Consider the following 18,690-nt stretch of genomic DNA (forward strand, 5'->3'; position numbering starts at 1 on the left):
GGAATAATTAAGGATGATAATTGCCCCCTTTGTTTTTACGTCTGGTCAGTCAGCCTACAATACCTTTACATTATGTGACCTAAATAATAACTAAACCATACATGTACATTCCTACACAAAATACAAATACAAACCTATTTTATGTTGCTTAAATATTAGTACCTTTAGTTACACAAATATTTTTGTTCTATTTTAAGTTTAGAAACTAGTTTGAGTTTGCCTGAAAAAAAACAACAGAGTTTAATGAACTCGTGGTGACTTTGACAGCTGGGAGCGTCGTTCGCTGGGAGTCTTTGGGGTCATGAGGTCACTCGTGTCGTATCGCTTGAGTTTAGCCTTCGGTTTAGAAGTTCGGTTAGAGTTCATGGATTGATGTATGTGTGGTGTGGCAACACTGGAGCTCCTGTATCACACACACGTGGTTCCGTGATCATTAAACAGTTAACGCTTTATCGTAAATTATTCACTGTATCGCTTGTCGTGCCGGGTGTCGTAAAGCGGGTACTGTGTGCGCTACTATTTCCCGGCCAGCGTTAGGAAGTTACGGTAACAAAACATCACCGTTTTCCGTCAATGAAGCCTTAAAATGTGCTTGACAAAGAAAAGTGGAAAATGTTGCCTTGTGCTTGAAGATGGGACTGTTCTGCCTGGAGAATCTTTCGGCGCAGAAGTTCAAGCAGATGGAGAAATAGGTAAAACTAATACTGTACATTCCTGTTTTGATTTATAATATGCGATGTTTCCCGCCATAACCTTATGTGGCAAGATGTCATGAAAATTTTGTGTGCTGTTATCACAACACGAATATTATATTTGAAATTAAAAATCGTCAGTAAATGGCCAGGCTATTGAGGGTATGTGTACTTCAATTTAAGAAGGAAACCGCAGCGGCAACGTAATTATAAATAAGCGTTAAATGACACAAATTCAACATAGCCAACTATGGCGCAACAATTATCTTACTTCATTTTTCTTTTAATCTATATACAAACTGAGTTTATTGTATGTTGTTATTCATATAATAAACAATTTAAAGATGAAAATAAAAGACTATAATTCTAATTTTCTCATTTGCCTGCAGTTCTTTTATTAATATTGTAACTATGCCATAGGTAAATTGGTAGAGATGGTAGGCTACTATTCAATTTTAAATGCATATTATCATGGAATAAAATGTTGGATTATTAAAACAGTTGTAATTCTGTCCAGAGTGCATTGCAATGTAATAATTCTAGCCAAAGCTAGAGATATTGCAAGAGTTTTGGGATTAAACTCTGCCACAATACTTTTTGTATTACTAATCCCCATGATCAGAAACTTACTTTTGATTACCTCATAGAAAAGGTAAATGCCTAAATGACAATAAGTAATATATACCATAAACCTATGCCATTTAGGTGGTAACTTCAAGGAGTATCATGGTGTGAGCATTAAAATATTTTATGCTGTAACTTCTGAGAGCTAGGCAAGGGCCCAGCGTAGCTGGGTGCATACATATTATTGTGCAGTGCTTTAAAATAAATCAAACAAAAAACTGCAGAATATATTCGAGTGGTGTCTACAAAAAGCATTTAAGGATATGCTGAGAGCAGATTTAGTTTTTAAACTGTATTTTTAAGAGAATAAAAATACTTAAAATGTGTGTTTTGAGAATAATCTTTAGGCATGAAATTCTTGTAGAGATACTAGAAAGCACACAAGGAACTTGCATTGTATCTTAGGCTTCATTTCTTGGCCATACAACATTACGGTTTCTGCTTAATTCTCACAGTGGCCCTGTGCATAACGACAAGTATGTGTTCCATTCCACAGCCTTGCGCTTATAAGCAATACCGTGCTAGAAGCATCGGAGAGCGTAGCTCATCATCCTGCCTCATCAACACAAGTACACCCCTGACTAGGCGGGACCCTTTAGGGTCCAGCCTACCTGGACACACATACGGTGTGCAGAGCTTCAGGAAAAACAACGCAATTTGAAAACTGGTCAAGATATCAGAGTGGAGTCTTTTTACGAAAAGAATTTAGGAAAACACTAAAGCCCAAAACTTGTTTTTAGAAAAGTTTAAATGGCTATAAGGCATGTTTTCAGAGAAATGTTTTGGCATAAAACAACCGGTACAAATTCTCGAAAGCACTTAAGGGACTTGCGGTACACCTTTACCTTCATTACTCCACCATATAATGTTATGGCCACTACTCAGATTTCATAGTTGCCTTATGCACGACATGCCAGTCCAGAGTCTTGTGCGTGGAGGAGACACCACGCTAGAAGCACTAACGAGCATCGCACTTAACAGCCCGCCTCACCAACGCAGATACACCCCCTACTAGGCGGGCCCCTTGAGGAGATGTCTCATGCTGAGGCTGGTGTTTCAGTGTTTCAGACGGGCATGGTGGGTTACCCAGAGTCCCTGACCGACCCTTCATACCATGCCCAAATACTGGTGCTCACCTACCCGCTTATTGGGAACTATGGCGTTCCTGGGGACGAAACAGACGAGCACGGCCTGCCTTGGTGAGTTGTGGAAACATATACCAGCTAACTCCTAACCACTGTGAGAGACTGAAATGCTTATTTTATAGTACCTCTTAAGTGATATTGTACTTGTAATTAATATTGCTGTAAGTGCACGACTTGCAGATGCCAAGTAATACACTGATGGTAAGACAGCGCAGACTGCTACAAGACGCTAGTTGTTAAGTTTCGCTGACTTCGCGGGAAGCTCTGCTGGTTCCAGGCTGGAGAGGCTCGGCTGGAAGTTGGGAAGCTACGGTTAAGCCATCTGTCGCCTCGTGTCTCCGGATCAGTGGTCCTCCAAAACTCTGAGTCTGTCACCAGCTGAACTGAGTCGTATGTGTTGTAGGCCGCAGCATTGAATTCTCTATGATACAAAGGCCTTATTTTAGGTCTTATTAGGTATTGCAGTGGTCAGACACACCTCTCCTAGCATCTCAACTCATCTCTGTGGTAATTTTTAGCAACGGCATCTTTTCTGTGAAAACGATTCCACAACACTCGCATACACGCGTGTATGTGTATATAAAAATATACTAATGTTACTTAATTTTCATGCAATATGATAGTTATTCAAATCTCACTTGGTATTGAAAAGGCCAAAGAAGTCCTGGAAAATTTTGGGATAAATGCGTTAAAAACTAGAAAATATTCATTTTGGAAACTATTGCACAATTGTTACAAGATTTAAGTGACAATGTTTGTAATAATTTTACATTTTTATTTTCTATATTTAATATGCTAAACCACACAATTTTTCTTCAATTTCAAGGCCCTTTACAAGTATCTGGATTTCCATAATCCAGTCAGAATAAAAAAATCTTTGTGAGAATTATGCATTTTCACGATTTTTGAGTTTTTAGTATTGTAATTGTTGCTCATTACATAACCAAACTTTCACTTCAGTTATTATCACACAGAAATGCAAACACCTAACCTCCTCAAAAAAATTCCTCCTTGGAACATTAACACAACAGAGGACAATATAAAATACCATAAAAATTACTTAACACTTTCAGAGTCACTATCAGTGCTTGCAATTGCTAGTGCAGATATTTACATTTATGCATTGCATAAATTCAATGAGTTCAATGAAATATTTAAATGAGTATGCAATATCACACAAATTCTCTCAATAATAGCTTTTTAAAATCATTAAAAATGGACCACTGCCTATCACAACCTCACTCACAAGAATCAATAAACAAAATTAATTTTCAAATGTCTACAACAATATTAATTTAACAATTTACACTCTAATGGTTCTACTTTAAACTTAACATTTTCGACAACGCAAATCAAGTAACAAAAACAAGACATGAACTAATAGTAAATATAATAAGTTAAAATGCTAAAATCATTTAGGGTAGTAAACCCATAACAACAATTAAAGAGATGATTATATTATTAGTTTAAACTCTATGAATTATATTTTGTAACTAGTAAATACAAATGGTTACAATTTTTTCTTGTTCTCACAACACAAATGAATATCACAACATCATTTACTGTCTTCAATATGGTGTTAATAGTACAGGGTCTGACAAAAAGACCTCCCATATTTCAAAAGGCAGATACAAACAAACGAAGAAAGATACAGAAAAAATACTTTTAATTGTGAACAACAAATATTATCCCATTTAAAATTACTTGGTTTTAAACATTATATCAGATAAATGGTGTCCTCCATTGTTGACACATTGACGAAGCCTTTCCCGGAAGTTGTCCATAGTTCGTAGTGTCATTTCCGGTGGAACGGCAGCCACGTCCTGGGTGATTGCCTCCTTAAGTGCTTGCAGGGTTGTGGGACGATGTTTATAAACTTGCGCCTTTAAATGTCCCCAAAGAAAAAAGTCACAAGGTGATAAATCAGGCGATCTCGGGGGCCAGGCGATGTCTCCTCGCAAAGAGAGAAGACGTCCAGGAAACAAGTCTCTCAAAATTGCTAGAGATCGCCGCGAAGTGTGAGCTGTGGCGCCATCTTGTTGGAACCAGACTTCTCCCTCTGCATGGTCTCTAAGAAACTGGTTTAACTTAGGTTGGAGGAAGGTCTCAATCATGTGACAGTAGCGATTCGAATTAACCGTTACCGTAAGCCCATCTTCTTCAAAAAATTACGGACCCCACACACCGAATTCTGCAACGGCGCACCAAACTGTCACACGAGGGCTGTGAAGTGGTCGTTGGTGAAGTTCCTGTGGGTTTTCTGCTGCCCAGTAGCGCAAATTTTGTTTATTACAGTACCTGACAAGTGGAAGTGGGCCTCTTCAGATGAAATCAACACAGCACCAGGGGGAATGTTCTGAAGAATGTCCTCACACACAGCTCTACGAGTTTCAAAATATCTCTCACTTAATTCTTGGGAAACCATCATTTTGTATGGGTGCATGTGAAGATCTCTTTGCAGGTTTCTTCTTACACTCCGATCAGACAATCCTAGGGCAGCTGCCTGTTTAAGTGCTGAACGCTTTGGAGATTGCTGGATGGATGCTCTCACACGTGCCACATTTTCCGGCGTTGTAACAGTCCGAGGTCGGCCAGGCGATTTTCTTTTCAGTGCAGAACCTGTTGTTCTTAAGTTTGATACCCAAACGTGAATAGTTTTTCTATCCGGAACAGAATCATGTCGGCCAAGTTCGAACCGAATGCGAAATGCTTGCTGAGTATTAATCACAGAACTTCCGTTACGAATAAACTCCTCCACAACAAACGCACAATGTTCACCATGCCACGCCATTGCACCTACTGACAATGACACGTTTACCGCTATCGATCGATATCCCCTCCATCGACGTATCCCCACCACAACTCACGCAGCGCCCTCTCCAAATATGGGAGGTCTTTTTGCCGGACACTGTACCTTGGTATAAGAACTACAGAAAAATAAAATTGTTTGCAGGTAAAGAACTTGTAATATCACAATGCCCTTTTACAGAATGATCAAATATGATTAATAACTATAGGGAATAGTCTTTAATCTATCATTTTATGTTTTGGAAAATTCTATAATCCGGCAGTAGTATGTTTTAATTTATGTTTAATAATTTAATTGTAATTGTAAACATTTCACATATCACGGTTACATTTCCACAATGAAGACAACCAACACTTCTGTATTTTTTCTTTCTATAGATAATTTCTTTTTTTAAATACCATTGTGCAATATATTAAATTTTCTTTGGTTTTCACATTAAAACTATGACATTTGATAATCCAGCAAATTCGCTTTTTGACATAGTTGTGGTATTGAACTTTCCAGATTAAAGTCCTTTGCGTTAGTTCTCAAAAATTATATTTTGAAAGTTTTCCAGAAAAACATCTGTGGTTAACAGTTACTTTCTCTGGACCTTGCATTAATGCTGGCAGGAACAAATTGATGTGCCCTTCAGATAGGACAGCCTCTACTAAGCTGTAACTTTTTATCTTCACATCCGTTTTGCTTCTGTGTTAGGCTGTAGGTAACTTGGGAAAGTTTACATTAATTTGCATTCTGAGTGGCATTTAAAATGGTCAAGAAACTGGATTAAGCTGACAATGTATATATACTCAAAACTAAACCTCTAAGTGTACAAATAGTAAACTAGCTCTCACTACTGGAAACAAACACAGGGGGTTATGCTGGGTAGAGGGCAGTATGTCACTGTCCCTTGTAGGTTTTCTTCTGATATCATAAGTAAATTGTTTCAAAGCATCAGTTGGTGGTTTCCTTTGGTCAATAAGGCATTAAGATATAGCTTTTTATAAACTGGAATTAAGGCTACAATAAGTGTTTTTTTTTTTGGCAGGGATTTTTTTTTGTAAATTTTATTACAAGGTGTTCACACATGGGTTATAAACAAATCACTTCAATACTAGGGGGCCAATGCATGAGCAATTATGTGGCGTGACAGTTTTTGGCTAGTGACTGGTCACTCTAAAAAAGGTTGTCTTTTCCAGATAAGTAAAAAAAAACTTATGCAGAACTGATAAATAAATGTTGTGTAACTCATTTTAGAGCATTGAGAACCTCAATTGACTTCACGCCACATTCACACTTTCACGGCTAAGCGTCGCTATCTTTGAGGATGTTCAGCTAATGTTAAAAGTCCTGTGAAAGAGTGTGGATATGTGTCTTTAAGATTTCATTTAGTATGAGACTATTGCAATGCAAGAAAGCCTGTCACAAAACAAATAATGCACAAATGTTAGTAATATAAATGACAGTCTGAGAGGGCGGAGGTGATTGTCGCTGAACCGTGGACATGCCTCAGCTGGTTCGAGTCGCGGCGGGTGTGGGCGGCGGGCCTGGTGGTGGGAGAGCACTGCGACACTCCCAGCCACTGGCGGCACAGGCGCACGCTGTCGGAGTGGCTGCGGCAGCATGGGGTCCCGGGCATCCACGGAGTGGACACCCGCGCGCTCACCAAGCGGCTCCGCGAGAAGGGCTCCATGCTGGGACGCATCGTGCAGGTGGCGGTGGATCCGCAGCTGTCTGCCCTCTCCCTCGAAGACCCCAACAGCCGTAACCTGGTGGCGGAGGTGTCCATAAAGGTGGGTGCCTCTGGGACATGGAGCTACCTTGGAGCTTGTCTCATGTCTGAAAAACATCTCCTAAACACCACACATTGATGGAAAAAAAAGCCTGTAGTTGCTAATTAGTTAATACCTGTGCTTGGCTCGAAACCAAGCTCTGGTAAGAGGGCAATAATTTAAAAACACAGCTGCATGTTCAATGATGGCAATCCACTGGTCATGTACTAAGTTGTGCTGCCAAATTCAAATTTTTCTTACAATCGTTCTTACAATCATGAGCAAAGATCCGGGGGTTCACCCCCCCCCCCCTCCTCCTTTTTAATAAAAATACCTTTCTCTGAGGGGGCCTGCTTGCGCTTGAAAAAATTGTTATTGTAAATTGGGAATGATAAAACATTGTCATGTGGACCTTCCTGAAAACCTACAGATTTTCACCCATGCCTACAGTTTACATAAAATTACATATTTACTATCAACAATCTGCATCTAACTTTAATGAGCATTTTGTTACTAGATATTCAATATATTCTGGTATTCCAAAACTATAAAATAATTAATTATGTTAAATATTTCAAAAAGCTATATAAATAGTTACTTATATATATATATGTGTGTGTGCGTGCGTGCATGTGTGTGTGCTGAGGATGTGCCTGGATTACACACACATACACACATCAGTAATATAGTTACTACGAAAAACAAGATTAGATTAGAAATAGCTGTCAACATAGTTGCAGTTTTGTTAAACTCTTGTGTGCAAGTAGGTCTATGTAAAAATTTTTGCACCTCTTTCTCAAAACATTTGCTTCTTCTTGTACTGTTATGGTTGGTAGTATCATGTCTAACATGGTGTTCTTTTCAGGCAAGTAGTTGTATTTCTTAATTGTGCAGATAGGCTAGCAAGAATGTGTGCAATGGGTTCTCGGTGGCTGTGATTGCTAAGTTGTCACGCTAGTGTGGCAAGCGCCATGGATTGTCTCATGACACCCCGGCATGACTCAAATTTCCGAGCATTGAGTTGTAGTCCAAGTGGTTCGGAGCCCACCACGTCGTCTCGTGCGAGCCTCTGTGCACGACCATGCGACGTACATCTTCGACATTAACTTTGGTTGGACTGCACGTCGTGTGGTGGGTTGCCAGTCTGCGGTGACGTACAACCCACACGGCTCGCCGCGCGTGTGCGTGGTGGACTGCGGCCTCAAGTACAACCAGCTGCGCTGCCTGCTTCAACGCGGAGCGAGGGTGGACGTGGTGCCCTGGGACCACCCCCTGGACGAGGAGGAGTGTGACGCCATCTTCGTGAGCAACGGCCCCGGCAACCCTGCTCTGTGTCGCCCCACCATCGACAACCTGCGCCGCGCCGTGTCGAGCGACCGCAAGAGGCCCATCTTCGGGATCTGCCTTGGACACCAGCTGCTGGCCACCGCCATCGGCTGCACCACTTATAAAATGAAGTGAGTGAACTGTGTCATGAATTTCGTTCAGATGTAGACGCATGCTTATATGGTTAAGAGGTTAAATACACTGGCATAAAATGATGTGCCATATGCAGGGACAAGATTGTATGATGAATGGTAATAAAACCGAAATAACACCGAAAAGTGTGTCAAAACACCCCATAATGCTGAAATGCAAGTTCGTGTACAATCTATCACCAAAATACAAGTTATATCATGGAATTAAGTACCATTTAACCAAAATTTAATTCAAACCACTAAAAAAAAATATGGTTATTATGTACCTAATACAAAGTAGTTTTTATATCATACAAAAGTATGGTTATTATGTAATACAAAGTAGTTTTTGTTCTGAGGTTAAACAGTTACATGTAGCAAAGGATGGTTAATACAAATATCCCAGTATAATGTAAATAAAATGTGAATTTTCAACTAAAATAATACTGATGCCATTGCTTTGGTTTAGCATATGTTTGGTTAAAAAAGCTTAGAAATTATATATTCTTCCAAAATGTTCTTATGTCTTTTGTAAGGTAGTTTCTTTCTGTACCTTTGCTTTATTCTTCTGTCTTTAATCCTTACTACAGTGAAAAACTTTCTTTTTCTGAGCCACATATGTAAACCATTCTAAAATTTTATTTTACAATCCATATTAAAAATATTTGATATACAAAAATTGTGAAAAGTTTTCTTGGAGGATATTATTGTTATTTTTTTAAGTGTGTTGACATGTATTAATTAAGAAAAATATATTTAGCTCTAGTTAAATTTGATTTTGAAAGTACATAAAAATCATAATTAAATGTATAATTACAGCTTAGTTAATACAAACCTCACTATAGCAAAATAACTAAATTTTAGTCCCTTCAAGTTTTAACGACATGTTAAGGTTTGACTGTAGGTGACAGGATTAGTTTTGAACTTAGTGTCATTTATTCTCTGTGATGGTGTATGTTTCTGTATGTAGGCTTGATAGTCCTCTTAAGAGGTACTGTATGTTAGCAATGCTGTCAACAGTAATTAATACAGTGAGTATTGATTTGATGGATGCTCTCCAGGTTTGGAAACCGCGGACACAATCAGCCGTGCACCCACTATGATACCGGACGTTGCTTCATGACGTCGCAGAACCATGGCTTTGCAGTGGACGTTTCGTATTTGCCAAAGGGTTGGCTGCCCTTGTTCAAAAATGCCAACGACCGCACCAATGAAGGTCTTGTCCACACCTCCTTACCCTACTTCAGGTGCGTAGTTTCTGTTTAGGGATATTTGAAGTGCAGTGAGAGCCCTGTTGGTGAGACTTCGGGCTGGGGTGCAACAGGATTGGTCCCTGGCATATGGCTATGAAGAGGGTCAGCTGGGGATTTCCCTAATAAGGTATTTTTGTTAAGTAGAAGGAGATGGACATAAGAGAAAAACAGGTGTGGGAGAAGGTACTGCATTTTGTTCCCATCCCAGGTATACAGAACTACAATCTGTAAAAATGCTATGTATAAACATGAATCTTTTTCTCTTGGATTGTGGAATATTTTATGTGTTAGTCAAGATTGTGTTTGTTCAGTAGTGTACGTAAATAAGATGAAACAAAAAATAAGATTTTTAGTTAAACAATCAGAATGACTAGCTTTGCTGTAGAAGTGAAGAGTTTGATGCCCCAGCCTCTCCTTCCCACGTGGACATTGTTAAGGTGGTGTGTGGTTCTTCCTGCAGCGTGCAGTTCCACCCGGAGCACATGGCGGGGCCCCAGGACCTGGAGTGCCTGTTCGACGTGTTCCTGGACCTGGCCCGCGGCACGACCGCCACGGTGCCCGCTCTGCTGGGCGAGCGCCTGGCGCCCACGCCCGCCCCGCCCCCTCCCTCCGTCCTGCTCCCCAGGAAGGTGCTGATCCTGGGGTCGGGCGGGCTGTCCATCGGCCAGGCGGGGGAGTTCGACTACTCCGGCTCCCAGGCCATCAAGGCGCTGCACGAGGAGCGGATTAAGACGGTGCTCATCAACCCCAACATTGCGACCGTGCAGACCAGCAAGGGTCTGGCCGATAAGGTGTACTTCCTGCCGCTGGTGCCCGAGTACGTGGAGCAGGTATGTCTGTCGCTCTGTCTTGCTGTCTTACCTCGGCCATTAACAGTGTGACCTTCCTCTGCACTCGCATTGGCCACAGGAACCTTTGCCGTTTCAACAGAACCTATGTTTGTTCCGATGCACTCGGGGTATTAATGTGTACTGTTTTGACTCGGTCTCAAGTTATGACAAAGTAGTCAGTGCACAGACTAGTGTGGCCTTGTCATCTCTTGTGTGTGTCAACTCTTACACTGTTGTGCGCCTCGACCTTGCGGAACACATTGTGTCAATCTGTGAACAGTGTTTGTTTGTCCCGCTAGAGCTGCTGCAAACATCAGTGTTTGTTGCAAGTGGTATTAGGCTACCTTAGTGCATGCAAATTTTAGTTTTGTTCAGAGACCATTCTGGCTCATTTAAATTTAATTTGTAATTTTGATTTTACAATAGAACTTAGCTATGTTTTGGTTGACTCTTAATGGTTCTTTGAAGTTATTTTAATGTGCACGTAAGGCTGTGCCACCCTTTAATCAGTATTCGGTTATCAGTTGCCAGTGTGTTGTATGTTAACAGTGTTTTGAAGCAGAAAGCTATTTTTTAAATGAGTTGAGACATTTAGTGTGTTTTAGTTTGCCCGTCTTTGAATGGAAGGCCCTGCTTAAGCTTTGATGTCAACAATATGTGTGTTTTTTTAATTTTTAGTTCTACCTTTTATCATTTTTAATGTTAACATTCATAGTTAGGACTGTTTGGTCTTATTTAAAATGATTGTAGTTTTTATTAATGATATCTCAAGAATATTCCACTTACGAAAATTTCCTGCATAATAAGTTAAAAAAATTATCTTCTATAAATACATACATATATTTCAAAATTTCAAGTGCCTTGAGAAACTTTTTAACAGGGTTTTGGTGTATTAATAGTTATACCAACATTCTGAATCTATTTTTTTTTGGTCCAGATGATTTAACAAAAGTGTCTTAATGTCTTTTGCCAGGTCATAGTTTTGGAGAGACCAGATGGTGTTTTACTAACCTTTGGAGGTCAGACAGCATTGAACTGTGGCATCAAGCTTGAACGGTCTGGTGTCTTTGAAAAGTACAATGTCCGAGTCCTGGGCACCCCAATACGCTCCATCGTAGATACAGAAGATAGAAGAATATTTGCGGAGCGCATTCAAGAAATAGGGGAAAATGTAGCCCCGAGTGCTGCTGTACATTCAGTGCAAGAGGTAAGTCGACAACATCTACTTGAAAATTGGAAAACTGATTGTTCACTGCATGAGGACTAATTACCTACATTTCATTTTCTTGTCCCAAGTAGGTGTCTGTTCTCAGTTTCGTCTATTCTTGGCATCAAGAAATTTGGATTAAAATTTAGTACTGGTCTCTTTTAAAAGATTAGGGTATGTGCAAATACATATTTGGTAAAAGGTATCAATAGTGAAATTCGGAACATTTATCCTAAATTTCAATAAAAAATTTTTTAAAAGAGAGTCAAATGAAATAAAAATTTTATAATATTAAATAAAGATAAAAGTTTCTAACAAAGTTCATTTAGTATACAGTGAAACCTCATTAATACAAACCTGAAGGGGAGTAAAATATTTCAGTTTGTAATAACGAGGTTCATATTAATGAGGTTCTTGAGCCAATAGGTAGAATAAGAACTCGATAAGAAATATTGAATTCCTACATGTCAGAGCACTAAAAATGTGGAATATTATTATTGTAATAGAAGCCAGATATTGACATGCACACTAACAAAATACACTTAGAAGCAATTTTAATAGTTTTAATAAAATATACTATAACAGACTGATAATTAGTATACATAAACATATGTATGTATTCTTATTTAATTTGCTTCCAAAGTTTTGACAAAAATGATTAACATTTACCGTACAGTTAATTGCTGTTGAGTGTATAGCAATTCTTATGCAAAGTATGCAAGATATATTTACATAGGTTTAAAAAAATCATTAATTTTTTTCTGGAAACACTTATCTCTGTAAATATCATTTACAGCAGAACATATCTTCTCAAATCCTGCAATCAAGTCAATTGGCACATCACTTGCAGCAAGTACATTTTCCAGTGTACGCAAAGCACTGATTGTGTCACTTTTGCTTGGAAGTTTATGCACTACCTCACCATTGTCGTCATCACCATCATTATCCTGACTTGTACCACCCTCACAAAGTGACTGTACAGCGTCAGCCCTTGGTGTTTCCAGTAATCCTCGTGAACCAACAAGATCTTCTGCAGTTAATCTTGCACTGGTGTACACACTATCATCAATATGAACAAACTCATTGAAGTCATTATCAACTTGCACATGTTCTTTTAACTCTTGCCAATCCTCTAAAGGTTGATCACAGTCAGGTTCTTCAACAGTTTGCTGGCCAAAACCACTTTTTGCAAAGCAATGCACAATTGTCTTTTGGCTGATGCTGTCCCACGACATGGCTATACTGCGGATAGCATCCAAAACTGACCATCTAGGAAGCTCAGTCTTTCCTTTTTCACACTGCCTGATAAGGTATTTCACCAAGCGCTGTCTGTAGTTTCTTTTCAAGCACTGTATTATACCTTGGTCGAGTGGTTGTGTCACACATGTTGTATTTGGTAGCAAGAAGAGTAAGGTAATGTTTTCCAACTTCATACCATGAGCAGTATGTGCAGCACAGTTGTCCAACAATAACAAAATTTTGTGATTTAGAGTCGCCATTTTCCTGTCCAATTTTAACAACCACAACTGGAAAATTTTTGTGGTGACCCAAGCCTTACTGTTTGCCTCGTAATCTACTGGCAGGTTTTTTGCTGCAACATCTTTGAAACATCTTGGCTTGGCAGACTTGCCAATAACCAAGGGTCCAAGTTTAGTACTGCCATCTTGATTACAACATAGTAAAACTGTAAGACGAACTTTACTGTGTTTACCGCCATGGCAGTTTTCACCTTTTACGGTTAGAGTTTTATTGGGCAACAGATTGTAAAAAAGCCCTGTTTCATCCATATTAAACACATCTTGTGGTGCAAATTTACTTACGATGGTCTGTACTGACTGAAGCCAGTCACTCGTTGCTGTTTGGTCGACAGCTGCAGATTCGCCACAAATGGTTTTTGTAGCCAAATTATGCCTATCTTTGAAGCGTTGAAGCCATCCGTTGCTGCAATGGAAATCATCAATTCTGAGTTGCAGTGCCAGCTGATCAGCCTTTTCTTGGATAATAGGCCCGGAAATTGGAACTCTGGCGGCGCGCATCTGATGAAACCACTCCAGCAGTTTGGCCTCTAATTCGGAATGTTTACCGACGCGCATCCTTTTCTTAGTTTGATTACTACCTTTCCTGACCGCTTCTTCTATTTTATCTGCTTGCTTTAGAATTGTACTTAAGGTTGATTTTGATATACCAAACTCTTCAGAAAGTTCTGTTTTCGTTTTTTCACCCTGACGAACTGAATTTATTATCTTAATTTTCGTCTTCAATGCAATTTCCTTGCGTTTACGTTTTGCCTCCATTTTTATGTGTGTACGTACAAATTCTAAAGTTTAATAAAATTCTCACGAGATAATTCACTTAAACTTTCATTACAACGTACACAAATATTAAACACGTTAGGCGTAATATATATTTTGATTTTATTAGTCCGGCACAGATTCATGTATACAAAGGAAGTACAAAATCGAACGTAAATACAATCCCACGTGAAGTTCGATATATCGAATATTGTACAAACGCGAGTGATTTCTGAACATATCGAACACACGAACGAGTGATTTTGAAAACATAAGAGTTAAAAACACACTTCGGACACTCAGGCGGGGCCGTATCTTTGTGGTAATCTTTGGTTCGTATTAAACTGTAAACATGACTGTTTGTTTATACGGAAGGGAATTGTTATTGTTCGCTATACATAATAACGAGAATTTCGTATTAACCAAACAAATCTTCATTGTGTTTAATGGGCATATTTCACGGGGAAATAGTAATAGGTAATATTAACGAGTCGTTCGTAATAAGCGGGATAATGTTAACGAGGTTTCACTGTATATAATACTACAGTCAAACCTCTCTGAAACGACCCCTCACGGTTCCCAGGAATAGGGTCGTAATGGGGGGGGGGGGGGGGGGTTGTAATAGATGTTTTCAGAAATTGTCAGTTCATTTCAAACCCCCCCCCCCCCCTCCCCCTTCCCAAATTGCTACTCGCTAAGAAACCAGCTGTACAATGGCAGGATGCTGTCACTCACAATGCTAGACGGCTTTGCTTTAAACCCACTTCAATCTTCATGAATAGTCCGTCGCCTTACAGGCCACCTCTAAAGAAAATATGTCAAAAGACAGTTTATTTTTACTGGTTAGTTTACATGTACGTTTTCTGCTTGCCGTAGTTAAATACACTAGAACCCCGATGTCACGAACCCCGGATTTAACGAAGCAGTGATTTTACGAATACATTCTCGGGAACCGTCAAAAAATTGGAAATTTTTACCAAAATGTGAAAATCGGAAAAAAAAAAAAAAAATCATGCTAAAAGTTCTTTATCATTAGTTTATTAAATTATAACAGTATTCACACAAACCTAGGAAAGCTACATACATATAACAAGCTTTAAATATTTTTTTTTTCTGCAACTGGTCAATAAATAATGAGGTTATACTGCGATATTCATGTTTCATAGCTTTATAGAATAGGGTGTAGGTTAGTTAGTTGTTGAAAGTAGAAGCTTTTGGTGGAAGGCAGTGCTGGGCGGAGACGTGCAGACGAACGATGCGTCGTGCCCCCAGGCGCTGGAAGCTGCGGAGAAGCTGGAGTACCCGGTGATGCTGCGGGCCGCCTTCTCGCTGGGTGGCTTGGGCTCGGGCTTCGCCAACAACCGCGAGGAACTGCGCTGCCTGGCACAGCAGGCGCTGGCCCACTCCGGCCAGCTCATCATCGACAAGTCTCTGCGTGGCTGGAAGGAGGTGGAGTACGAGGTGGTTCGGGACGCCTGCGACAACTGCATCACCGTGAGTCTGCTGCCCTCCCTCCCCACGGCTGGCAAAACGAAACTGCACGTCAGCCATGAAGGGCATATGTACCATTCCCGGTCGTTATTTTATACTTACCCTCTTTTATAGCATAATCGTCGCACTCGCATAATCGTTGCACCTATATTTTAGGCCGTCAAAATTGGGATAAAAAAACTTCTCGCGTAAACGTTGCATGTTGTTTTAGTCCTGCTATTAGATGCCGAGCACTTTGTTTAGGTATCTTTTCCGTATAAAACTATGTATTTTTAAGTAGAAATCAAATATTTATTCGGACATTACCACATACTTATTTAATTAACGGAAATACGAAGTTGTCTGACGTGTAAATTTTCTTTTAAAGACGTTTTTAAACGTTATAACCTTTATCTGTTTGTTTGCGTCGTCACAATGTACCATTTACAATAATGTAGAAAGCGCTAGTTGGCATCATACTTGTTTGGTTATGTTGCTTCCCGTATAGAGCGCGCACACGTAGTCGAATATCGATTATCTCGCCGATGCATGCAACACACTCTATCACATGCCGAGTTAACTACATTTAATAGCCCGCACTCTTTCGTGGGAAGTGTGTACAACGACCATAGTTTCACGTTAGTTCACGTCACACATTCAAGTGGCTTGCTTTCACGTCACAATTTTGGTTTTTCTATTTAAAGTTGAAGAAAAGTTTTTGTTTCACGACTTATTAATTTAAACTGTTTGGCGTGCTCTTTTAAACTTCACTTTTTAAATACTAAACGTACTTTCCATGAATGGGTTTTGTTTTCATAAATAACTTTATCTAACAATTTTTTTTTCTCTCATAATTGTCGCACCCCTACTTTTAAAACTTGAATTTAGAATAAAATGTGCTACGATTATGCGAGAAAACATGGTACCTTCCACACAGCTAAACTTGCCAACTTTTTGAATGGCTGATCTTTCACGTACTTTTCGCATAATTAGCTGACAAAGTTGCATCTTTATTTCTTTAATGTTTTGTGCAATATGGATAAGGAGAATAAAATGGAATATAAAGCTGTAACTTTTTAGTTGTAAAGTAGAGGTGGACGGGATCTTGAAACTCAGGATAAAAGTTGGGAAAAAGACCATTCCCGAACTTCCGGAAATAATTTTTCTCCTCTGGATAATACTTGGGGAACAATTAACTTTTTTTAATAGTTAAAATCTCCTGCAAACTAATCTTTACCATTAGATTGTGTTTGAAAATGAACTTCATGAGAGCAGCAAAGAACAATGTTGCTAAACACATGACATTCAAAATGATACAGACTCGGTTTTTAACAAATTGAAAGACGCAGTCTTGGTTTCAAATAATTAGGCTATAAATTTCTGTTTCCTTCAGAGTCTTTAGAGCTGTTTTAAGTTTTTGCAGTTAGTCAGCATGTATGATCATAAGTTAATTATGAGAAATGAGAATGAAAGTGGATGTTATAATTGTTTACGGTAAATTTTATGGAATAAAAACGCATGGTTTATAAATTTGGCATTCCAGGCAGTAGTGGCAAAAGTGATTTTGGTGTGACTTTAGCACTATTTGGAAATTCAAGAAATTACCTGATAACAGGATGCAATGCACTTTTACCCTTTTGTCCTAAAAAGTGAGTATGGTTCAACCACAGGAGCTATAAATGAGTTATTCATTCTTTTTTTAAAAAAAAAAAAAAAAAAAACTGCAACAGAGATTTGCCAATGAACGTCTTTTCTCTAGTGCTGGCAATATTGTCAGTAACAAAATACTAACAAGTAAAATGTTGAAGAATTAGTATTTCTTCACGAAAATTTGCAGTAAGTAGGGAATAAGATGTTTGTTTTTGTTTCCATAATGCGTTACTTATTATTTGTCATTATGTATCAATGTATATTTTATTAACTTGAAATCATTTTGTCTACTAATGGTTTATGGGATGGATGAAATGTTTTTGACAGACATTTTAATACATAGTAATTTTTTTTTTCTGTATACCAAGTTAAGTGACAATTTCAATGCTGTTGCTCCTGATCCTGAAAATCCAATATCTTTCATGACCGAATTCTGTCCCGAAGTAAAAATGCCATTCTTGTCCACCTCTAGTTTAAACGTTTAAAGTCAATACCTGGGCTTTTAAAAATCATCAGAATTTTTATGATTATAAAAGGCTGAATAAAAATTTTCATTTATTGGCCCCATTTGTTTCTCTTTATCCATATTGCACAAAAATGTTAAAAATTCAACTTGCCAACTAATTATGCAAAAAGTACGCATTATATACATATTATATATATGTATAATATATATATATTTATTTATTTATTTATTTATTTTGTTTTAGTTTCACCACTCAAAAAGTCACAAATTTAACAGTGTTAAACTAAAAATACAATTCTGACATGGAATGGGACAAATACTCTTAACTCACTGAACTGCACCCAAGAAAAACCAGGTTCCAGTCTCAGCCCGGCTTTTGTATTTTGGTTTCCCAAAATCACTCCAGGTAGCTTTCGGAATGGTGCCTTACAGGTGTGTGCAAATACAGGAGCATAATAATTTATCCGAAATGGTCTGCATTCCGAATTTCGGAAATTTAATACAGGAGGCCTAGTAAAGCCAAGTTAGGTTATGTCAGATGTATTAAAGATTTCAAGCAACATAGTACAAAAACAACAAAGTACATTACGTAAATAAACACTGCAGCATAAATAAATACCTGAAACAATCGCCAAAATAATTTGTTTTTAACAACTGATACTGTAAAACATCTGGAGAATGTTTATGGTGCGTCGTCATCGCCGCCGATGTCGCCGTCAACTCGTACGTCTCGTGATCGGCCGGGAGCAGGATTTTCCTTCTCCTAAGATGAAGCAGCACGAATAATGTCATTTTTAAATGCCTCTTGAAGGGTCACTTGTTTTGGTTTAAGCTTCTGACTAAGTAATTTTTCTTTAATCGCATACACAGACATTACTTCTTGCGCACTTACAAATGAATGTTGCTCGAGTCCTGCAATTAACTTATCGCACAGTGTAACCATGTCGTCAGTTGAGATCTTATCACATTTTTCTTCTACGTCATCGTCACTGTCATCTGCATTCTTGTCAGGGTTTAAAATCATTCCTGCAATTTCGGAGTC

At 38.8% G+C, this 18,690-nt stretch overlaps 1 protein-coding gene across 2 annotated transcripts in view; it reads left to right on the forward strand.

Moving 5' to 3' along the window:
* The first annotated feature begins 291 nt into the window (after window positions 1-291).
* Window positions 292-18,690, forward strand: part of LOC134530556 (multifunctional protein r) — a 163,279-nt gene continuing 144,880 nt past the window's right edge. The window contains exons 1-8 of one of the 2 annotated variants that reach the window (XM_063365482.1): window positions 292-692; window positions 2,377-2,515; window positions 6,766-7,045; window positions 8,168-8,481; window positions 9,543-9,728; window positions 10,195-10,564; window positions 11,538-11,771; window positions 15,335-15,556. In XM_063365482.1, the coding sequence (XP_063221552.1) occupies window positions 587-692; window positions 2,377-2,515; window positions 6,766-7,045; window positions 8,168-8,481; window positions 9,543-9,728; window positions 10,195-10,564; window positions 11,538-11,771; window positions 15,335-15,556 (1,851 nt within the window). In that variant the 5' untranslated portion in view covers window positions 292-586. Of the gene's footprint in view, window positions 693-1,085; window positions 1,345-2,376; window positions 2,516-6,765; window positions 7,046-8,167; window positions 8,482-9,542; window positions 9,729-10,194; window positions 10,565-11,537; window positions 11,772-15,334; window positions 15,557-18,690 lie in introns of those variants that run through there. The other variant, XM_063365483.1, reaches the window with a different exon arrangement.

Source organism: Bacillus rossius, chromosome 3 (assembly GCF_032445375.1).
Source record: "Bacillus rossius redtenbacheri isolate Brsri chromosome 3, Brsri_v3, whole genome shotgun sequence".
Classification (NCBI taxonomy): domain Eukaryota; kingdom Metazoa; phylum Arthropoda; class Insecta; order Phasmatodea; family Bacillidae; genus Bacillus; species Bacillus rossius.